The sequence below is a fragment of the Panthera leo genome, chromosome E1, assembly GCF_018350215.1.
Source record: "Panthera leo isolate Ple1 chromosome E1, P.leo_Ple1_pat1.1, whole genome shotgun sequence".
NCBI lineage: Eukaryota > Metazoa > Chordata > Mammalia > Carnivora > Felidae > Panthera > Panthera leo.
In genome coordinates, this window is record NC_056692.1 from 16,726,747 (window position 1) to 16,751,531 (window position 24,785).

Sequence of the window (24,785 nt, forward strand, 5' to 3'; positions counted from 1 at the left end):
AGGGGTACATATATCATTTTGAATTAGTGTTTTTGTGTTGTTTGTGTAAATACCCAGTAGTGGAATTACCGGATCATATGGTAATTCTATTTTTAATTTTCTGAGGAACCTCCATACTGTTTTCCACCAGTTTGCATTCCCACCAACAGTGTCTGAGCACTCCTTTTTCTCCACATCCTTGCTAACACTTGTTTCTTGTGTTTTTGATTTTAACCATTCTGACAGGTGTGAGGTGATATCTCATTTTAGTTTTGATTTGCAATTCCCTGATGATGAATGATGTTGAGCATTTTTCATTTGTATGTTGGTCATCTCGATGTCTTCTTTGGAGAAATGTCTGTTCATGTCTCCTGCCCATTTTTTAATTGGATTATTTGGTCTTGGGGGTGTTAAGTTTTAAAAGTTCTTAATACATTTTGGATACTAACCCTTTATTGGATATGTCATTTGCAAATATCTTCTCCCGTTCAAGTAGGTTGTCTTTTAGTTTTGTGAATTGTTTCCTTTGCTGTGCAGAAGATTTTATTTTGATGCAGTCCCAATAGTTTATTTTTGGTTTTGTTTCCCTTGCTTCAGAAGACATATCTAGAAAAATGTTGCTATGGCTGATGTCAGATAAATAACTGCCTGTGCTCTCTTACAGGATTTTTCTGGTTTTAGGTCTCACATTTAGGTGTTTAGGACATTCTGAGTTTATTTTTGTGCATGGTGTAAGAAAATGATCCAGTGTCATTCTTCTGATTATAGCTGTCCAGTTTTCCCAATACCATTTGTTGAAGAGACTATCTTTTCTCCAATACATATTCTTGCCTCCTTTGTTGAAAATTAATTTACCATACCAACAAGGGGCTATTTCTTGAGTCTCTATTCTATTCCATTAATCTCTGTGTCTATATTTGTGCCAGTATCATACTGTTTTGATTAGTATAGCTTTGTACTAATATCTTGACATTTGGGACTGTGATACCTCCAGTTTTATTCTTCTTTTTCAAGATTGCTTTGGCTTTAAGGTCTCTGTGGTCCCATGCAAATTTTAAGATTATTTGTGCTAGTTCTGTGAAAAATTCTGTTGGTTTTTGATAGTGATTACATTAAATCTGTAGATTGCTTTGGGTAGTATGCACATTTTAACAATATTGGTTCTTCCAGTCCATAAGCATGGGATATCTTTCCATTTGTTTCCGTCGTCTTCATTTTCCTTCATCAGTGTTTTACAGTTTTCACAGTATAGGTTATTTACTGACTTGGTTAAGTTTGTTCCTAGGTATTTTATTATTTTTGGTGCAATTATAAATGGGATTGTTTTCTTGATTTCTTCTTCTGCTACTTCATTATTAGTGTACAGAAATGCAATGGGTTTCTGCATATTGATTTTGTATGCTGCTACCTTACTGAATTCATTTATCAGTTCTAGTCATTTTTTGGTGGAGTTTTTAGGGTTTTCTATAGAGAGTATCATGTCACCTGCAAATAGTGAAAGTTTTACTTCTTCCTTACCAATTTGGATTCTTTTCATTTCTTTTTGTTGTCTGATTGCTATGGCTATGACTTTCAATACTATGTGGAATAAAAGTGGTGAGAGTGGACATCCTTGTTATGCTCCAAGTCTTAGAAGAAAATTCTTAGTTTTTCACCATTGAGTATGATATTAGTTGTGGGTTTTTCATATATGGCCTTTATTAAGTATGTTTCCTCTAAACCTTCCATGTTGAAGGTTTTTAATCATGAATAGATGCTGTACTGGCACTGGCAGTCTTTTTAACTCTAGCTATTCTAAGTGGGTGTAATTTTTAGCTCATGGTTTTAATTTGCATTTCTCTGATGACTGACACTGAAATATTTCCATGTATTGAGCATACATATATTTTCTCTTCTGACATGTCCATGGCATTTTTAACTGAATTATTTCATTAAGTTATAGGAGTTCTTTATGGGTTCTGGATTCAAATTTTTTGTCATTAAATGTATTGCAAATATTTTCTCCCAGTCTATAGCTTCCTTTTCATTTTCTTCATAGTGTCTTTCCAAAAATGGAATTTTAAAATTGCTTTTTATCAAATTTTCTTTTAAGGTTCATGTTTTCTTCTGGAAATTTGATTTTTACCTTAAACATTTAGGTCTAAAGTTTATTTCAAGCTTTTTTTTTTTTTTTTTTTGTATCGTGTGAGGTAAAGCTTGAGGTACTTTTATTTCCCCCTAGAGTTGGTAGCCAGTTTTTCCAGAACCTTTATTTCAAAAGATTATCCTAGGCACCACTTTTTGTTGAAAAGCAATTGCCTGTGCACATGTGGTTTTATGTCTGACTCTACCTGGTTCCATTAGTCTGTTTGTCTATCCTTACACCAATACTGTGTGTTCTTGACTTCTGTTGATATATAGTAAATCCTTAAATCAGGTAGTGCGACTCCTCCAACTTTGTTCTTTTTCAAAATTATTTTGGCTATTCTGCATCCTTTGAAATGCCATATAGATTTTAAAACCAGTCCTGTCAGGGTTTCCTGGGTGGCTCAGTCAGTTAAGTGTCCAACTTTGGCCCACCAACTTTGGCCCAGGTCATGATCTTATGGTCCGTGGGTTCGAGCCCCTCGTCAGGCTCTGTGCAGACAGCTCAGAGCCTGGAGCCTGCTTTGGATTCTGTGTCTCCCTCTCTCTACCCCACTCCACTCACACTCTGTCTATCACTCTCTCTCTCAACAATAAATAAACATTTAAAAAAATGTAAAATGTAAAACTAGTCCTGTTGATTTCTACAAATAAGTTCACTGAGATTTCGGTTGGAACTGTGTTAAATTTATAGGTCAGTTTGGGAACGAATAATATTTAGCCTTTTGATTTATGAATATAGTCTTTGAGACAAATGAGAAATGCTCTCTCTGTTTTTTAGGTTTTTAAAATTTCTCTCAACGGTGTTTTTTAGTTTTTAGTCTATAGGCATTGCAAGTACTTTGTTCAATGTATCTCTATTTCGTGTGTGTGATATTAATGCAAATGGCATTTTATTTTATCTATTTAAAAAAAATTTTAATGTTGTATTTATTTTTGAGAGAGAGAGTGAGTGAGCAGGGGAGGGGCAGGGAGAGGGGGAGACACAAAATCCAGAGCAGGCTCCAGGCTCTGAGCTGTCAGCACAGGGCCTGATGCGGGGCTCAAACCCATGACTCGTGAGATCATGACCTGAGTCAAAGTAAGATGCTTAACTGACTGAGCCACTCAGGCACCCCAGGCAAATGGAATTTTAAAATTTCATCTTCCAATTGTTCATTGCTAATATATAGAAATAAATTGATCTTTGTGTATTGACTGTATGTCCTGAAGCCTTACTAAATCATGTATATGTTCTGGTGGGTATTTCAAAGATTTTATTTCAAAGATTTTACTTCAAAGATAAAAATTTTTATTTCAAAGATTTCTTAGGATTTTATACATAGAAGATTATGTAATTCCTGAAGGAGTTTTCTTTTTCTTTTCATGCCTTATTTCACTGGCTATTACTTCCAGGACAATGTTAAATAAAAGTGGTGAAAGTGGACACCTGATATAAGGAGGAAATCATTAAAATTTTTACCATTAAGTATAACTGTAAGTTTTTGTATAGATGCTCTTTATCAGGTTGAAGAAATTCTATTTCTATTTGCCAAGAGATTTATTGTTTTTGTTTTTTAAATGATGAATAGATGTTGAATTTTGTCAGATGATCATACAGCTTTTCTTTTTTTAATTTCTTAATGTGGTGAGTTGACTTGATTGAATTTTACCATTAATCAACCTTGCATCCCTAGATTAAGCTCCATTTGATACTGATATATTACTTTTTTAATATATTACTGAACTAAATAAGTAAAACTAACTCAAAGATTTTTGTATCTTGTTCAGGGGAGATATTAGTGTATAGTTTTTTGTCTTGGAAGAGTTTTGTCTGGTTTTGATTTAAGAATAATGCTGGTCACATAAAACCAGTAGGATGTATTCCCTCTTCTATATTCTGAAAGACTGCATGGGTTTGGAATTAGTTCTTCCTTAAATGTTTGATAGAATTAATCAGTGAAGCCATCTGGGCCTGGAGTTTTGTTTGCGGAAATGTTTTTAATGGCATTAATTAATTTCTTTATACATATAAGAGTATCTAGGTTTTCTATTTCCTCTTGAGTCAGACTTGGTAATTTGTGTCTTCCAGGAAACTTGTCCATTTAATCTAATTTGCAAGTTTACTGACAAAAAGTTGTTCATAATGCTCTCTCATTGTTCTTTTAATGTTTTCAGGCTCTGTAGTGATGTCCCCTTTTTCTTTCTTGATATCAGTAATTTGTATCTTCCCTTTTTTTCTTTGATTAGTCTACCTAGAGATTCATCAATTATATTAATCTTTTCAAAGAACCAGCTTTTGTTTTGATTGATTTTTACTACTGTATTTTTTCTATGTCATTAATTTCTGCCCATTTCTTTATCATGCCCTTCTTTCTACTTAGTTGTTATTTATTTGGTATTGCTTTACTTTTCTAGCTTTTTGAGATGGAAGCCTAGATCACTGATTTTGGACCTCTCTTATTTTCTTTATAAAAGCATTCTAAGCTATAAATTTCTAAGCACCACTGTATTGCTCCAATTATAATGCATTGTGTTTTAATTATCACTATTTAATTAGTTTAATTGTCATTAAATTATTAGTTTTAATTATCATTATTTAATTAGTTTAATATTTTAAACTATTTCCTAATTTCTCTGATGATATTTTTTTGTCCATTGGTTAGTTGGAAGTGTGTTTTTAATTTCTAAATATTTGGGCATTTTTCAAGTATCTTTCTGTTATTGGTTTCTAATTGATTCTGCTGTAGCCAAAGAACATACACAATATGATTTCAATTCTTTTAAGTTTATTGAGACCACTTTCATGGTATATCATTTGATCATTTTGGTGAATGTCTCAAAGTAAAATTGAAAATTTATCAATTTTATTGATTTTTTTTCAAAGAACCAGCTTCTGGTATTATTGATCGGCTTCATTGTGTTGTGTTTTGTTTTTTAGTTTTTTTTTTTCAATATATGAAATTTATTGTCAAATTGGTTTCCATACAACACCCAGTGCTCATCCCAAAAGGTGCCCTCCTCAATACCCATCACCCACCCTCCCCTCCCTCCCACCCCCCATCAACCCTCAGTTTGTTCTCAGTTTTTAAGAGTCTCTTATGCTTTGGCTCTCTCCCACTCTAACCTCTTTTTTTTTTTTTTCCTTCCCCTCCCCCATGGGTTTCTGTTAAGTTTCTCAGGATCCACATAAGAGTGAAAACATATGGTATCTGTCTTTCTCTGTATGGCTTATTTCACTTAGCATCACACTCTCCAGTTCCATCCACGTTGCTACAAACGGCCATATTTCGTTCTTTCTCATTGCCATGTAGTACTCCATTGTGTATATAAACCACAATTTCTTTATCCATTCATCAGTTGATGGACATTTAGGCTCTTTCCATAATTTGGCTATTGTTGAGAGTGCTGCTATAAACATTGGGGTACAAGTGCCCCTATGCATCAGTACTCCTGTATCCCTTGGATCAATTCCTAGCAGTGCTATTGCTGGGTCATAGGGTAGGTCTATTTTTAATTTTCTGAGGAACCTCCACACTGCTTTCCAGAGCGGCTGCACCAATTTGCATTCCCACCAACAGTGCAAGAGGGTTCCCGTTTCTCCACATCCTCTCCAGCATCTATAGTCTCCTGATTTGTTCATTTTGGCCACTCTGACTGGCGTGAGGTGATATCTGAGTGTGGTTTTGATTTGTATTTCCCTGATAAGGAGCGACGTTGAACATCTTTTCATGTGCCTGTTGGCCATCCGGATGTCTTCTTTAGAGAAGTGTCTATTCATGTTTTCTGCCCATTTCTTCACTGGGTTATTTGTTTTTCGGGTGTGGAGTTTGGTGAGTTCTTTATAGATTTTGGATACTAGCCCTTTGTCCTATATGTCATTTGCAAATATCTTTTCCCATTCCGTTGGTTGCCTTTTAGTTTTGTTGGTTGTTTCCTTTGCTGTGCAGAAGCTTTTTATCTTCATAAGGTCCCAGTAGTTCATTTTTGCTTTTAATTCCCTTGCCTTTGGGGATGTGTCAAGTAAGAGATTGCTACGGCTGAGATCAGAGAGGTCTTTTCCTGCTTTCTCCTCTAGGGTTTTGATGGTTTCCTGTCTCACATTCAGGTCCTTTATCCATTTTGAGTTTATTTTTGTGAATGGTGTGAGAAAGTGGTCTAGTTTCAACCTTCTGCATGTTGCTGTCCAGTTCTCCCAGCACCATTTGTTAAAGAGACTGTCTTTTTTCCATTGGATGTTCTTTCCTGCTTTGTCAAAGATTAGGTGGCCATACGTTTGTGGGTCTAGTTCTGGGGTTTCTATTCTATTCCATTGGTCTATGTGTCTGCTTTTGTGCCAATACCATGCTGTCTTGATGATTACAGCTTTGTAGTAGAGGCTAAAGTCTGGGATTGTGATGCCTCCTGCTTTGGTCTTCTTCTTCAAAATTACTTTGGCTATTCGGGGCCTTTTGTGATTCCATATGAATTTTAGGATGGCTTGTTCTAGTTTTGAGAAGAATGCTGGTGCAATTTTGATTGGGATTGCATTGAATGTGTAGACAGCTTTGGGTAGTATTGACATTTTGACAATATTTATTCTTCCAATCCATGAGCAGGGAATGTCTTTCCATTTCTTTATATCTTCTTCAATTTCCTTCATAAGCTTTCTATAGTTTTCAGCATACAGATCTTTTACATCTTTGGTTAGATTTATTCCTAGGTATTTTATGCTTCTTGGTGCAATTGTGAATGGGATCAGTTTCTTTATTTGTCTTTCTGTTGCTTCATTGTTAGTGTATAAGAATGCAACTGATTTCTGTACATTGATTTTGTATCCTGCAACTTTGCTGAATTCATGTATCAGTTCTAGCAGACTTTTGGTGGAGTCTATCGGATTTTCCATGTATAATATCATGTCATCTGCAAAAAGCGAAAGCTTGACTTCATCTTTGCCAATTTGGATGCCTTTGATTTCCTTTTGTTGTCTGATTGCTGATGCTAGAACTTCCAGCACTATGTTAAACAACAGCGGTGAGAGTGGGCATCTCTGTCGTGTTCCTGATCTCAGGGAAAAAGCTCTGTTTTTCCCCATTGAGGATGATGTTAGCTGTGGGCTTTTCATAAATGGCTTTATGATGTTTAAGTATGTTCCTTCTATCCCGACTTTCTCAAGGGTTTTTATTAAGAAAGGGTGCTGGATTTTGTCAAAGGCCTTTTCTGCATCGATTGACAGGATCATATGGTTCTTATCTTTTCTTTTATTAATGTGATGTATCACGTTGATTGATTTGTGAATGTTGAACCAGCCCTGCATCCCAGGAATGAATCCCACTTGATCATGGTGAATAATTCTTTTTATATGCTGTTGAATTCGATTTGCTAGTATCTTATTGAGAATTTTTGCATCCATATTCATCAGGGATATTGGCCTGTAGTTCTCTTTTTTTACTGGGTCTCTGTTTGGTTTAGGAATCAAAGTAATACTGGCTTCATAGAATGAGTCTGGAAGTTTTCCTTCCCTTTCTATTTCTTGGAGTAGCTTGAGAAGGATAGGTATTATCTCTGCTTTAAACATCTGGTAGAACTCCCCTGGGAAGCCATCTGGTCCTGGACTCTTATTTGTTGGGAGATTTTTGATAACCGATTCAATTTCTTCACTGGTTATGGGTCTGTTCAAGCTTTCTATTTCCTCCTGATTGAGTTTTGGAAGAGTGTGGGTGTTTAGGAATTTGTCCATTTCTTCCAGGTTGTCCAATTTGTTGGCATATAATTTTTCATAGTATTCCCTGATAATTGTTTGTATCTCTGAGGGATTGGTTGTAATAATTCCATTTTCATTCATGATTTTATCTATTTGGGTCATCTCCCTTTTCTTTTTGAGAAGCCTGGCTAGAGGTTTGTCAATTTTGTTTATTTTTTCAAAAACCAACTCTTGGTTTCGTTGATCTGCTCTACAGTTTTTTTAGATTCTATATTGTTTATTTCTGCTCTGATCTTTATTATTTCTCTTCTTTTGCTGGGTTTAGGCTGCCTTTGCTGTTCTGCTTCTATTTCCTTTAGGTGTGCTGTTAGATTTTGTATTTGGGATTTTTCTTGTTTCTTGAGATAGGCCTGGATTGTGATGTATTTTCCTCTCAGGACTGCCTTCGCTGCATCCCAAAGCGTTTGGATTGTTGTATTTTCATTTTCGTTTGTTTCCATATATTTTTTAATTTCTTCTCTAATTGCCTGGTTGACCCACTCATTCGTTAGTAGGGTGTTCTTTAACCTCCATGCTTTTGGAGGTTTTCCAGACTTTTTCCTGTGGTTGACTTCAAGCTTCATAGCATTGTGGTCTGAAAGCGTGCATGGTATAATTTCAATTCTTGTATATTTATGAAGAGCTGTTTTGTGACCCAGTATATGATCTATCTTGGAGAATGTTCCATGTGCACTCGAGAAGAAAGTATATTCTGTTGCTTTGGGATGCAGAGTTCTAAATATATCTGTCAAGTCCATCTGATCCAATGTATCATTCAGGGCCCTTGTTTCTTTATTGACCGTGTGTCTAGATGATCTATCCATTTCTGTAAGTGTAGTGTTAAAGTGCCCTGCAATGACCACATTCTTATCAATAAGGTTGCTTATGTTTATGAGTAATTGTTTTATATATTTGGGGCTCCGGTATTCGGCGCATAGACGTTTATAATTTTTAGCTCTTCCTGATGGATAGACCCTGTAATTATTATATAATGCCCTTCTTCATCTCTTGTTACAGCCTTTAATTTAAAGTCTAGTTTGTCTGATATAAGTATGGCTGCTCCAGCTTTCTTTTGGCTTCCAGTAGCATGATAAATAGTTCTCCATCCCCTCACTCTCAATCTAAAGGTGTCCTCAGGTCTAAAATGAGTCTCTTGTAGACAGCAAATAGATGGGTCTTGTTTTTTTATCCATTCTGATACCCTATGTCTTTTGGTTGGCACATTTAATCCATTTACATTCAGTGTTATTATAGAAAGATACGGGTTTAGAGTCATTGTGATGTCTGTATGTTTTATGCTTGTAGTGATGTCTCTGGTACTTTGTCTCACAAGATCCCCCTTAGGATCTCTTGTAGGGCTGGTTTAGTGGTGACAAATTCCTTCAGTTTTTGTTTGTTTGGGAAGACCTTTATCTCTCCTTCTATTCTAAATGACAGACTTGCTGGATAAAGGATTCTCGGCTGCATATTTCTTCTGTTCAACACATTGAAGATCTCGTGCCAATCCTTTCTGGCCTGCCAAGTTTCAAAAGAGAGATCAGTCACGAGTCTTATAGGTCTCCTTTTATATGTGAGGGCACGTTTATCCCTTGCTGCTTTCAGAATTTTCTCTTTATCCTTGTATTTTGCCAGTTTGACTATGATATGTCGTGCAAAAGATCGATTCAAGTTACGTCTGAAGGGAGTTCTCTGTGCCTCTTGGATTTCAATGCCTTTTTCCTTCCCCAGTTCAGGGAAGTTCTCAGCTATTATTTCTTCAAGTACCCCTTCAGCACCTTTCCCTCTCTCTTCCTCCTCTGGGATACCAATTATGCGTATATTATTTCTTTTTAGTGTATCGCTTAGTTCTCTAATTTTCCCCTCATACTCCTGGATTTTTTTATCTCTCTTTTTCTCAGCTTCCTCTTTTTCCATAATTTTATCTTCTAGTTCACCTATTCTCTCCTCTGCCTCTTCAATCCGAGCCGTGGTCGTTTCCATTTTACTTTGCATCTCATTTAAAGCGTTTTTCAGTTCCTCCTGACTATTCCGTAGTCCCTTGATCTCTGTAGCAAGAGATTCTCTGCTGTTTTCTATACTGTTTTCAAGCCCAGCGATTAATTTTATGACTATTATTCTAAATTCACTTTCTGTTATATTATTTAAATCCTTTTTGATCAGTTCATTAGCTGTTGTTATTTCTGGAGATTCTTTTGAGGGGAATTCTTTCGTTTGGTCATTTTGGATAGTCCCTGGAGTGGTGCGGACCTGCTGGGCACTTCCCCTGTGCTGTGATGTATAACTGGAGTTGGTGGGCGGGGCCACAGTTAGACCTGATGTCTGCCCCCAGCCCACCGCTGGGGCCACAGTCAGACTGGTGTGTGCCTTCTCTTCCTCTCTCCTAGGGGGGGATTCACTGTGGGGTGGGGTGGCCCGTCTGGGCTACTTGCACGCTGCCAGGCTTGTGGTGCTGGGGATCTGACGTATTAGCTGGGGTGGGTAGGCAAGGTGCACGGGGGCAGGAGGGACAGGCTTAGCTCGCTTCTCCTTCGGTGATCCACTTCAGGAAGGGCCCTGTGGCAGCGGGAGGGAGTCAGACCCGCTGCCGGAGGGGTGGCTCCGCAGAAGCACAGTGTTGGGTGTTTGCCCGGAGCAAGCAAGTTCCCTGGCAGGAACTGGTTCCTTTTGGGATTTTGGCTGGGGGATGGGCGAGGGCAATGGCGCTGGCGAGCGCCTTTGTTCCCCGCCAAACTGAGCTCTGTCGTCCCGCGGCTCAGCAACTCTCCCTCCCTTTGTCCTCCAGCCTTCCCGCTTTCCGAGCAGAGCTGTTAGCTTATAACCTCCCAGATGTCAAGTCCCGCTTGCTGTCGGAACACACTCCATCCAGCCCCTCTGCTTTTGCAAGCCAGACTCCAGGGCTCTGCCCAGCCAGCGGGCCGCCCCTCCACCCTGGCTCTCTCCCGCCCGTCTGTGGAGCACGCACCGCCTCTCCGCCCTTCCTACCCTCTTCCGTGGGCCTCTCGTCTGCGCTTGGCTCCGGAGACTCCAATCTGCTAGTCTTCTGGCAGTTTTCTGGGTTATTTAGTCAGATGTAGGTGGAATCTAAGTGATCAGCATGACGCGCGGAGAGCCCAGCGTCCTCCTACGCCGCCATCTTCTGCCGGTCTCCCGAAATACTTTTTGATATAAACTTTTCTTATTTTAAGAAGCAGCATAATACAATGTGGTAAGCTTCCTATTCCCAACAATTTATTTTCTATAGGAAGCCAGCAGCAAAGAGAGTAAGCAAAAACAATCTTAAAAAAATACATTCTTAAGAATGGAAAGAGACAAGTTGTACATTGTAAAATGGCAGTGCCATTGAAGACATGGTCTATAGGCTGGTACCAGTCTGTGACAAGAAAGGTATAGAAATTGAGGATAGTATCTAAAAAATTGTATAGCAATTTGAGAAAGTAACAGATAAATCATATTTGAATCTAATAATAAAAAATGTGGATTGTCTTTTGTACGTGCATTTTCCCCCCCCCAGCAATCCGTTTTCGTTGAGTGTTAGTCCACAACGGTTTAGCAATTAAAAACATCACCATCCACAACAACCTAAAATCCAGTCCTTCACAAAAAAAATAGTTTGAGAAGTATTGCTTTAAGGTCTTATCCTACCTTCCCACGGTCACAACACAGGAAGAGTTCAGCAAACATCTGCCTCCGCATATCCGTTTTTATGATCTCCCGGAATTCATCTGCACAATGACAGAGGTGCTTAAGGAGTTTCTCAAACGTTTCACTTTTAAAGTCTGCAATGTATGAGGAGATGTACTGCAGAGAAAAAGAAGATAAATGATTGATTTAAAACAGGGCTCTTTACTTGGATTTTCCCTGGGATTCAGTTGATGCGTATGAAATTATTGGCTACAATTTTTTCCTTATCATTTGCTTGTCACGTGAATAAAGCATTTTCATGTTAGTACTATTCTTCAGCTGTGCTGCAGACAGAGGTAATTAATACAAAACCATACACCAAAACCATACACCAGTGAGACTAAATATTTTTGGAGCAACTCCCCTCTAGACCACAACAGCATTATACGGAGCACACTTTTTACCTCCCAGCATGAAATAGCAGCAGTTATAAAACATTGCCTGTAAGTTAATCATTCTAAAAATTGGATGCAGTTTTCTTTTGATGAATGGCATATAAAACCATGTGTTTTCCGAGACTGGCTACATTTAATTATTGGAGTATAAAGAACGGGGATTGTGCAAAGTTTCTGCATCTTCTGATATTATAATAAGATATCCTTTGTCTATTTTTTTTTTTTGAAAGTATAGAGTCTGAAGACATCTACACTTATGGGCCATTTCTCTTGGTCCCTATTGAACAGATTCCCGGAAGTGGGATTGTTAGCTTAGAAGGTAAATGCATCTGTTTTTTGGGTAGGATTTTACATCAGGCTTGGGCTTTTTTGTTCTTCCAGTACTAATGAATGAGTGGCCATTCCTCCTCAGCCTCACCACCAGTGTGTATTGTCTTCTGGATTTTCCCTCATTTTATGGGTCAGGAACATAACATTCTTGATCTATACTTGACTATAAAGATCTTATGTTAAGGGACAAATGGATCTAGTGCTGGAAGAGTTTCTGAGGGAACCTTTCTTGAAGTGTTAGCCCAACTCATAAGTAAATGATTTCCTTGTCTGTCCCAGCACAGTGGTGGCCAAATTTGTACTGGGAGTCCAATTTGGATCAAATCGCCCTACTTCCATAGCCATAAATGATTGGAGCAGGGGATGATCCCTGATATAAACAAAGCCATTCAGATTCTCTCCACTAGAAATTGGGACTTAGGACTGGAAAATGGTTGGTTGTCCTCTGAGAGGGGCTGGACTTGTGAATGTAAACTTAAGAGTTTTGGGTGGCCAGATTCCTCCAGGTAAATGGAGGATGCAGGATAAGTCAGTATATAGAGACAGATGAAACAGAAAGCAGAAAGAAGAGTCTTGATTTTTCCAAGTCCCTGACTTCCAGAAGTCAGACCATATTCTTGCTCTTGGACTGCATACATTTCATTTTCATCTACATTAACTCAGGTTGGCTTCTGTTTCTTACCATTAAAGGAGACTAATATAGCTTGCTTAAAATGGAATATTTTATTGGCATATTTCATTGGCATAATTTTTGAAATGAAGAATGTAGTAAACATTTCACTTCCTCACTAATATCATCTAGGCAAATTTAGAATGTACTATGTAAGAGATACATTAGGCTTGAATCCATGCTAATGAATCGTAAACCATATTCAATTGACTTAGAAATCAAAAGAGGAAATTTAAAGCAGTGTAAGAGAGGTTTTCTAAATATTTAGTTTCATTGGCAGCCGAAACCTTCTAATTGTCATTATTTCTGATGGATCAATGAGTACAATTAAGTTCTTATGTGTTCCCTTGGGATGCAGAATAGTGTAATGGTTAAGAACTCACATTTTTCCTTTTCAAAATACCAATGGCATTTTTCACAGAAATGGAACAAAGAATCCCAAAATTTGTATGGGACCACAAAAGACTTCAAATAACACAAACAACCTTGAGAAAGTAGAATCAAGCTGGAGACATCACGCTTCCTGATTTCAAGCTATACTGCAAGACTAGAGTTAGCAAAACAGCATGGTACTGGCATAAACATAGACTCATAGATCCCTGGAATAGAATAGAGACCCCAGAAATAAACCTATGCATGTATGGTCAACTAACCTATGACAAAGGAGGCAAGAACATACAATGAGGAAAAGACAGTTTCTTCAATAAACAGTGTTGGAAAAACAGGACAGTTACATGCAATTCTACTTCTGGATCTAGAGAAAATGAAAACACCAATTTGATACATGTACTCCTATGTTCATTGAAGCATTATTTACAATAGCCAAGATATGAAAACAATTTAAGTGTCATCGATAGAAGAATGGACAAAAAAGATGTGGTATATGTATACAGTGGAATGTTACTCCACCGTACAAAAGGAGATTGCCATTTGCGACAACATGGATGGACCCAGAAGGTACTATGATAAGTGAAATAAGCCAGACAGAGAAAGACAAATACTTATGATTTCACTTATATACAGAATCGATGAGGCTTTACCAGGCCTGTATTGCAGCTGACTTCTGCCTAATCCTGTTACGCTTCCCTCCCTTCACAACTATTGATCCCTAATAAATAACCTGTGTACCAGGATCCGTCTCAGCATCTGCCTCATGGGGAAAGTGACATTTGAGTCAAGAAGGAGAAGAGGGAGTAAACCATGTGGAAATATGTGAGGAGCACTGTCCTAGAAAAGTGGTAAGGCCCTGAGGTGAGAACATACTTGGGGGTTTCTAGTAATGGCAAGGTAGCTAATGTGACTGAGGCAGAATGAGTGAGGAGTACAGAGAGAGAGGTGAAGACAGGGGTCATCAGACAGACCAGGTCAAGCCCTGGGGCTTGTTAGGCTTTGGTTTTTACTTTAAGTAAGATGGGAAGCCCTTGGAGGGTCTTGAGCAGAAGACTGGCTTAATTTACCTATATTTCTTTTTTAAAAAGTTTATTTATTTTTCAGTAATCTCTGCATCAAATGTGGGGCTGGAACTCATGACCCAGAGATCAAGAGTTGCATCCTCTTCCAACTGAGAGAGCTAGGCACCCCTACCTTTCATTTTAAAAGGCAAGAGTGAAAAGCATAAGAGACTCTTAAAAACTGAGAACAAACTGAGGGTTGATGGGGGGGTGGGAGGGAGGTTAGGGTAGGTGATGGGCATTGAAGAGGGCATCTTTTGGGATGAGCACTGGGTGTTGTATGGAAACAAATTTGACAATAAATTTCATATATTAAAAAAAAGGCAAGAGTGAAAATAAGGGTGTCAGTCAGAAAGCTAATGAAATAAGGCAGTTGTGAGATGATGATGGCTTATAACAGAGTGCAGGTGGTGAGAAGACATCAGATTCTAAACATTTCCAGAAGGTGGAGACAAAAAAAAACCCCTCACATTTTGGAACCTATCTGAGTTCAAATCCCAATTCCCATATATACTGGCTGAGTAACCTTGGCTGAGTCACTGAACTTCCCAGTTTCTTAATTGATAAAATGCGTACCACAGTAGCTTTCTCACTGAGTCATGAAGAGGATCTTGTGTATGTACAGAGTGTAAGTATTTCATGTAATAAGTTCTCTGTAGCCATTGCTCCTGCTTCTTTTTGAGGTAGGTAAAAAAATTGACCAAGAAAAAGAATAAAAGTCTTCTCAGTAGACATATCTATTTAGAAGGAAAAATCCAATGAGATCAGGGATTCTCAAAATGTTGCCCCTTGACTACAACTCCTGAGAGCTTGTTAGAACCTCTGAGGGCATCACCTGAGAGCTTGTTAGAAATGAAAAATTGGTATAAACTTAGGGGTGCATGTATCCCTTTGAATTAGTATTCTCGTATTCTTTGGGTAAATACCCAGTAGTGTGATTGCTGGATCATAAGGTAGTTCTATTTTTACCTTTTTGAGGAACCTCCATACTGTTTTCCACAGTGGCTGCACCAGTTTGCTCTCCCACCAACAGTGCATGAGTGTTTCTTTTACAGAAGCATTATTTATAATAGCTAAGATATGGAAGTAGCCTCAGTGTCCATCGATTGATGAATAGATAAAGAAGATGTGGGATACAAATTATGGAAAGAGCCTAAATGTCCATCAACTGATGAACGGATAAAGAAATTGTGGTTTATATACACAATGGAGTACTACGTGGCAAGGAGAAAGAATGAAATATGGCCCTTTGTAGCAATGTGGATGGAACTGGAGAGTGTTATGCTAAGTGAAATAAGCCATACAGAGAAAGACAGATACCATATGTTTTCACTCTTATGTGGATCCTGAGAAACTTAACAGAAACCCAAGGGGGAGGGAAAGGAAAAAAAAAAGAGGTTAGAGTGGGAGAGACCCAAAGCATAAGAGACTCTTAAAAACTGAGAACAAACTGAGGGTTGATGGGGGGTGGGGAGGAGAGAAGGGTGGGTGATGGGTATTGAAGAGGGCATCTTTTGGGATGAGCACTGGGTGTTGTATGGAAACCAATTTGACAATAAATTTCATATATTGGGGAAAAAAATAAGATGTGGGATATACAAAATAGAATATTACTCAGCCATAAAAAAAAGAATGAAATCTTGCCATTTGCAACAACAGGGATGGAGCTAGGGAGTATAATGCTAAATGAAATAAGTCAGTAGGAGAAAGACATATATCATATGATTTCACTCATATGTGGAATTTAAGAAACAAAACAAAAAAGTAAAGGGGAAAAAATAAGACAAAGAGAGAGAAACAAATCAAGAAACAGACTCTTAACTGTAGAGAACAAATTGATGGCTACCAGAGGGAAGAGGTGAGTAGGATGAGTTAAATAGGTGATGGGGATTAAAGAGAGCACTTGTGATGAGAACAGGGTGATGATATATGGAAGTGTTGTTACTATATTGTATACCTGAAACTAATATGATACTGTATGTTAACTGGAAATAAAAAGAAACTTAACTTTAAAAAAAAAAGAAAGAAACACAATCCTTTGGGTGGCTATTAAAGCAAAATGTGTTTAAAGAAACAAACACTTTTCTCCAAAAAAAAAAAAAAAAAAAAAAGGAAGAAGAAATGTAAATTTGGGGACCCTACTCTAGATCTACTGAATCAGAAACTCTGAGAGGGGAGTGGGATCCAGAATCTGTGTTTTTAAAAGCCCTCTGGGAGCAAAATACACTTCTAGCTCTTAAACAGGCTCCTTCCTGTCACAAGTGTGCAGAGTCAGAACAGAAATAATATGAGTTAATGTCACATGACCAGAGTAGCTGCCCCCAGAGTTCTTGGAGAAGGGAAATCATCTTTCTTTCCCCCTCTTAAAATACGGACGGACCCAAACACTTTTCCGCTGTTATTCTTTCCTTGTATCTCAACACTCAGAAATCCTGTGACAATAGCCAGTGGGGGGCATGTGGTTGTGTAAACTATGTATAGAAATCTAAGTGGGCCCCAGTCAAGGAGACAGACTTGGGTCTTTTTCCTCCAACTTTACACATGGTAACTTGAAATAAAAAGTCCACGCTGGAGTGAAAAAATAAAATAAAATAAAATATAATATAAAAATAAACCCTCTGGGCTATTTTTATGTTTACTAAAGGCTGAGAACCATTGAAATATATGACATGCGGGCGACTGATCCTAATTATTCCAGAATCCTAATATATAAATTAACCTTTTGGGAATTGACCACAAAGACATTTGAGTTTTCTGGATGCGGTAATCCTATTAAACCACGGCTTAGTTTAACTGCCTCTCCAAGAGACACTTCAACATTCTGGATTTATAGAGTATGGGTTTTCTGAGTGAGTGTGTTCTGTAAGTGTGGGCTATATGACGTAAAGACTAGCAATTGCCAACTAACTACAAATTCCAAACAGAACAATTACAGAAGTTTGCCGGTATCTCTTCTAAAAACAGAGAAAGCAAAAACACATGACCTTTGTGTTTGCATAGCCTCCCAAGGAATAAAACAATGAATACCTGCCAGTCCTGAAATGATTGCCTAGTCTAATTTAAGAATATAATGAACTACTAATATCCTTCAGTTTAATAGCTCTGTGAGCTGATAAACACTTGAATTGTACTTAATCAAGTTATCTTCATGTTCTGGGTCCCAGTGTGATGAATTCTGGACTTTTTCTTTCTGACTTGAAAACCAAAATGTTGAGAATGTAGTGAAAGTCACAATTAACAGACTGATAGCTACTGTTAAATTCTACAACTCTGGGCCATTGGGATTCATATTTATTTAATTGTAGACATACTGGAGAGTTGATGAAGTGGGTAATATAAGAGTGATGGAAAGAAAACTATATTTGGAAGCTGTTTTAGGCATTAACTTCCAAACTATATATGTAAGTCCTGGTAGCATATAACATTTTCAGAAATGCCTGCAGATAAGGACTATAAAATATTGAAATACACAGATTATATTGGCTATCTATCATTGAAGAAGTGGTGTGTTCATATAGGATTTGGACAGAAAATTAGATTTCCAGTCTCAGAGAGGGAATTTTTAAAAACAATTAATGCTAATTAATATGCCCAACAAAACAGAAATATACTTTAACTTTTCCAATTTTTGAAAATCAGAATCATTTGTTTAACAAATGAATTTCAACAAAGGCCTTATTCAATTATCCAATAATACATAATATAGTACATATTATATATAATACATATTATATATAATTATCCAATAATAACAAAAGTAATAAAATAAATAAAATAAAAATAATAAAAGTAACAGACTGAAACACACGATTTTCCCCCTATTGGTAAAAGGCAGCTTAGGCAATGTTATGGGTTAGGTTGTGTCCCCCCAAAGTTCATACATTGAAGGCCTAACGCTTAGTACCCCAGATTGTGACTGTATTTTGAGATAGGCTCTTTAAAGAGGTAATTAAGGGGCGCCTGGGTGGCTCAGTCCGTTAAGCGTCCGACTTCAGCTCAGGTCACGATCTCACGGTCCGTGAGTTCGAGCCCCGCTCAGGCTCTGGGCTGATGGCTCAGAGCCTGGAGCCTGCTTCCGATTCTGTGTCTCCCTCTCTCTCTGCCCCTCCCCCATTCATGCTCTGTCTCCCTCTGTCTCAAAAATAAAAAAAAAAGTTAAAAAAAATAATAAAAAAAATAAAGAGGTAATTAAATTAAAATGAGGTCATTAGGGTGGGCCAAAAGCTAATATGACCAGTGTCCTAATAAGAAGAGGAAATTTGGACACAGACATGTGCAGAGGAAAGACCATGCAAAGGCACGGGGAGAAGATGACCATCTATCTATAAGCCAAGGAGAGAGACCCTCAAAAGAAATTAACCCTGCCAATACCTTGTCTTGGACTTCCAGCCTTCAGAACCATGAGAAATTAAATTTCTGATGTTTAAGTCACCCAGTACGTTGTTATGGTAGTCCTAGCAAACTGATACAAACAATAAGAAATTACTGATCAGCAAATTCCTTGATTTATGTATTTCTTACAGTTGAAGACCACGTAGGAAGACACACACCTGGGAGGACAGTTTACCATAGACCGTCCCATTTCCTGGGCTTAAAATTCCCTCATTTCTCCCTCATTTCCCTCATGCAGTTTTCACAAGATATTGCTACTCCTACCTCTACCTCCACCAAAGCCATCATTCCTTCAGTCAGAAAAAGACAAATATCATATGACTTCACTCATATGATACAAAGCAGATGAACAAAAGGGAAGGGAAGCAAAAATAGTATAAAAACAGGGAGGGACACAAAACATAAGAGACTTAAAATATGGAGAACAAAAAGGGGGTTACTGGAGGGGTTGTGGGAAGGGGGATGGGCTAAATGGGCAATGGGAATTAAGAAATATGCTCCTGAAATCATTGTTGCACTATATGCTAATTAACTTGGATGTAAATTTAAAAAATAAATTAAATTAAATGGTAAAAAAAAACACAAAAAAAGCCATCATTCTTCCTTCTTCTGTCCTTCCCTGCCATAACTCAAAGCATATGAAACACAAAATAAACAGAACAAAACAACACAAATTACAAAATGTAAAATTATAAATAACAGAATAGAGAGTCACTCAGATACATACCATTTTGGGGAAAATGCACAGCCTGGATTTAGTAGAATAGTTAAAGGAAAGATACAGTCTTTGAGTAATTTGATGAAACCGCTCTATTTTAAAATTTAAACTTTGAGTCACATCAGCTTGAAGGCTGACAAAACAACTGAGCCTAAGAAAGTGGCTATCTCAAAGCAGACCACTACGGAGCAAGAACAGACTAAGCCCCAGAGAAGAGAATTCAGGCAGAGATGTGGCCTTTATTTACTCCTCTTTAACTCCCTAGTTTCTTAGTGTCACAAAATCAGAAGTTAATATCTGAATCCCACTGTATAGTATTTGTAGTTTTTGCATAGAATTCTTCTCAAGCCTATTATATAATTCAGGTGCAGATCTCAGACTGTTTGAAGCCCAGGCCTACTGAAGGATGCTCCCAGGAAACTGACCCTCACTTTACCCAGTCCCACAGTAAACAAGATGCTAGATTGTTTTCACTTGCCTCTGGTGAGCAGATAGGTGCAGCCAGAGTTCCCACAATGACCAGGTAGGAGATAGGATCAAAGCAAAGCAAACTCAGAGTGGTTGACTGCCTCAGTTTGCCTGGGACTTCCCTAGTTTTAGCACTGAGAGTCCCATGTTCTAAGAAACCCCTCACTTCCAAGCAAATCAGAACGGTTTGAAACTCTAAACATTGATCCATGCCAATGGTCTAATTCCTGTGGGAAACTCTGGAGGAACCTCTGTTTGGAAGCATACTGTGTTGTATCCTGCTTTATAGAACAAACCATCTCTGTTAATACCTGAATCCTTTGCTATAAAAGAAATTTTACAGACTTTAACTGTGTGTGAAGCATCTTTCCATTACCATCCCATTGGACAACCACACATAGGACAAGCTGTACAGAGAGTTCTTATTCTATGGTATGCATTCATCCATTCTCAAACCATTTGTTGTATTTATGTAATCACAAGATAAAGAATATGTATTTGTTATAGATAACCGGGAAGGATGATGAACACAAATGACAATTTGAGTCAGGAGTCTGGTGCCTAGAATGAGCAGAACTGATAAGCAGGTCACACTCTCCTAGAGAATAATGCTTTGAAAGACTTCACTCTTGTTTGAGAAGGCCATACTTTGTACTACTTTGAAGGCAAGAGTTCAGGGGACTAACTTTGAAATTATACTAGGGAAGGAATATAACCCAGGCCAGAGCCAGCTGATATAATCAGTAGAAACAGAAGTATGTCAATCTCTGGAGCCCCCAGAGGTAGGGAAGGAGGATCTGCAGTGATAAGAGGTCAGCCTCCCTCAGTTCCTCACTCTGGGATCTTAGAAGATTCTCCTCTACCTGAGGCCATCCTTACCCCTCATTCCATGAACTCTTGTCATACTAAAAGTCTTGTATGTGGCCATCACTAATGGTTTAGAGATAACAAATTTCCTTTCCCTGGTAGTGCATGGTGATGCCTTCTTCAGGTAGCATTTTCCCCACAGAAATAGTCACTTTTATTAAGAACTCCATTTCAGGCACATTCAAACCACAGACTCCAGCCACTACACAAAATATTGCTTCTATTTAGGAAATGGGTTCGAAGTTCCAAACAACCTACGGAAACCTTTTTTTTTTTTGGAGGGAGGGCATACAGCCACTTGTGGGACTGTCATTTAAAAATTATGGGCACTTTAGGGGCACCTGGGTGGCTCAGTCTGTTAAGCGTCGGATTTCGGCTCAGGTCATGACCTCCTGGAATTCAACCCTGTGTCGGACTCTGTGCTAACAACTGACAGCCCGGAGCCTGCTTCAGATTTGTGTCTCCCTCTCTCTCTGCCCCTCCCCGCTCATGCTCTGTCTCTCTCTCTCAAAAATAAAAATTAAAACACTTAAAAAATAAAATTAAAAGTATGGGCACTTTAACAACTCACAGTAAATTTTGCTTTGAAATGTACCAAGAAAAATTTAAACATGTCCAACTCTCAGACTTCTCTGGAAGCAAATTAGTAAAAAATTCTTTATCAAAGCAAATGAAATTTGTAGAGCTCAAAGAGTCCAGGAAATGAAAAAAGAAACTTCCTACCTAAAAAAGTTAACTAAATTCTCTATAATCACATTCATGGTGATTTTCCTCTGCTGATAAACAAATTAATTAATCAGATGAAAGGTGAAATGAAAGGTTTGTCCTCTGAAGGATTGAAATCTGGAAATTTCAGGAAGGATACACCTATCAGGAACTGCTTACTTCTGGCCTGAACACAGTAATGCAGTTACTATGCTAATGGGGACACAGTGAAATCTAAGGGTTAAGACTTCCGTTCCTTTTTAAACTTATATTCAATATCGACTTGGACAACTGAACACCAGTGTTAAAATGATACAAATGCTAAGTTTTGTCTCCTGGAATGAGTTGTCTTTTGGAAACCAGAGTGTTCTGAAAATTCAAAACAAGCCTGACACTCTCCAAAAACATATTTCTTTTGTGTCTAAATATCCAACTTACAAAACAAAACAAGAATCCCAGATAAACCAGTACATTCTACATTTTAAATTGTTCTTGTCAATATATTAATGTTTAAAGCACTGTTATTAAGGTTCCTTTCAAAGTAAGGGGCTACAGGTATGGTAGGTGGAAAAAATTCAAACCTCATGACCACCAGATGAGTTTCCTACATGAAACCTGCCCCACTGAAGCCTCGTTTTTCTTTTACAATGGATCCTTTGGCAGTGATGAATATAGTAATCATAATGGTTTGAACCTGTTTGTTGCTTTGTAATTATCTTGTGGTGTGTGTCCTTAATGTGCTTATATTTTGATCCTTCTATTCCCTAGATCCTACTCCAGTTCCACCCAGCATGTGTAGGCATGCATGCCCATACATACACACACACATGCGCGCACACACACACACGCATATGACATATATACTCATAGGCACACTCCCACACAACAAGGCATTATTTGGTCCTTAAGGGTAAGAAACACAACTTCCTATTTTGACATCTCTCCTACCAGAGAGTAAATAAATATTTAGTATATACTTAATAACTAAGAGACTAGACATAAATATTCTTACATAATATATTATAAAGAATAGAAAATATTCTTCTAAAAACAGTTACTTTTGATCTTCATTTACTAGAGTAAAACAGATGGAAAGTGAGAGAGGTTACACTCAACAAAAATATTGTCACCTGTTCATTTATATATCAGAAAACAGAGGGGCGCCTGGGTGGCGCAGTCGGTTAAGCGTCCGACTTCATTCAGGTCACGATCTCGCGGTCCGTGAGTTCGAGCCCCGCGTCAGGCTCTGGGCTGATGGCTCGGAGCCTGGAGCCTGTTTCAGATTCTGTGTCTCCCTCTCTCTCTGCCCCTCCCCCGTTCATGCTCTGCCTCTCTCTGTCCCAAAAATAAATAAAAAACGTTGAAAAAAATTAAAAAAAAAAAAAAAAGAAAACAGAAACCTAGGAAAATGATATGTATATAGAAGTATCTGTGACCTTTCATTCTCTCCATTTGTCTTTTTCTCTATATTAATTATTACTCAATGATTCCACTTTCTCCAAACACGCTCCATCCTGAATGCTAATCACTCGGCTCATTACAAATGATCAGAGGGGTAATTTCATGGCATAGTATCTTCACTGGATGGCTGGTGTGTGTAATATCTTGCCTTTAAACCCAGCATTTACAATTTTATTGTCTTCCAGTGTCATTAAATGAGTGCTGACAAAATAGCCTGAAAGCAAATCTCTTTATCTTTTTTTAAAGCTTATTTTTTTGAGAGAGAGCGAGCATGAGCGAGTGCACAAGTGGGGGAGGGGCAGCGAAAGAGGGAGAGAGAGAATCCCAAGCAGGATCTGCACTGTCAGCGCGCCACTCAATGCAGTGCTCCACCCTGGGGCTCGGACTCACCAACCGTGAGATCACGACCTGAGCCGAAATCAGGTCGGGTGCTGGGTGCTTAACTGACTGAACCACCCAGGCACCCCAAAGCAAATCTCTTTAAAAGCAAGTGTCCACCCCCTCCACCAAAAAAAAGGCACTGTTCCAAACACTACTTCTATGTCATATGTTATACAGAATGGTTCAATGATTTATTGATCAGATAATTAAATATTTTCAATAAATATTTCTATACAAGAAATATTTTCTTGGTTTCTGTTGATGTAACAGCTCTTCTCTATAATGAAATACCTTAATATGGGCTGTTTATATTTCAGGAAGAGAAGTTGGAAATGTTGGGAAAACTAATATTAATGGCTCAAAACACCCATTAAAATTAGAAATAGAAAAATATCTATTCTATTCAGTGTTCTGCCCATTTTTAAATTGGATTGTTTTTTGGTATTAAGTTATATAAGTTCTTTATATGTTTTGGATATTAACTCCTTATTGGATATATCATTGGCAAATATCTTCTATTATTCAATAGGTTGCCTACTTGTTTTGTTGATGCCTTCCTTTGTTATGTAAAGCTAGAACAAACAGTCTAAAAATTTGTATGGAACCACAAAAGACCCCAAATAGCTAAAACAATTTTGAGAAAGAACTAAGCTGTAGATATCAAAATTCCAGGTTTCAAGATATACTCAAAGCTGTAGTAATCAAAACAATATGGTACTGGCACAAAAAGAGAGATCTAGATCAATGGAACAGAATAAAGAGTCCAGAAATAAACCCACAACTGTATGGTCAATTAATCTTCAACAAATGAGGCAAGAATATACAATGGGGAAAAGACAGTCTCTTCAACAAATGGTACTAGAATGGTACTTCAACAAACGGAAAACTAGACAGCTACACTTTCTTACACTATACACAGACATAAACTCTAAACGGATTAAAGACCTAAATGTGAGACCTGCAGAGTGGAAGAGAGCCAAAGCATAAGAGACTCTTAAAAACTGAGAACAAACTGAGGGTTGATGGGGGGTGGGAGGGAGGGGAGGGTGGGTGATGGGTATTGAGGAGGGCACATTTTGGGATGAGCACTGGGTGTTGTATGGAAACCAATTTGACAATAAACTTCATATATTGAAAAAAAAATAATAAATGTGAGACCTGAACCATAAAACGCATAGAAGAAAACATGCAGTGATGTCTCTGACATTGGCTGTCAAAACATTTTTCTAGATATGTCTCCTCAAGCAAAATTAAGCTATTGGGACTACACCACAATAAAAAGCACTTCCTGTTCTTTTACAATGGCTTCGCTATTCCTGAAACATTTATTTTGATTCATCAATTAATTCGCTGAATTTATTATAAAATAGTTTTCTTTTTTCAGGAAGGTCACATGGGTATTATATTTTCTGAGTTCTTTTGTGTTGAAAATGTCTGCATATTGCCTCTAAACTATACCATG

General features: G+C 37.9%; 1 protein-coding gene across 13 annotated transcripts in view; it reads right to left on the reverse strand.

Annotated features, from left to right (window-relative positions):
- The window catches only part of EFCAB5 (EF-hand calcium binding domain 5), a 166,696-nt gene that overhangs the window by 72,342 nt on the left and 69,569 nt on the right, over window positions 1-24,785 (reverse strand). For all 13 annotated transcript variants that reach the window (XM_042916289.1, XM_042916292.1, XM_042916287.1 and 10 more), the window contains one exon: window positions 11,447-11,602. In XM_042916289.1, coding sequence (XP_042772223.1) covers window positions 11,447-11,602 — 156 coding nt within the window. The remainder of the gene's footprint in view (window positions 1-11,446; window positions 11,603-24,785) is intronic.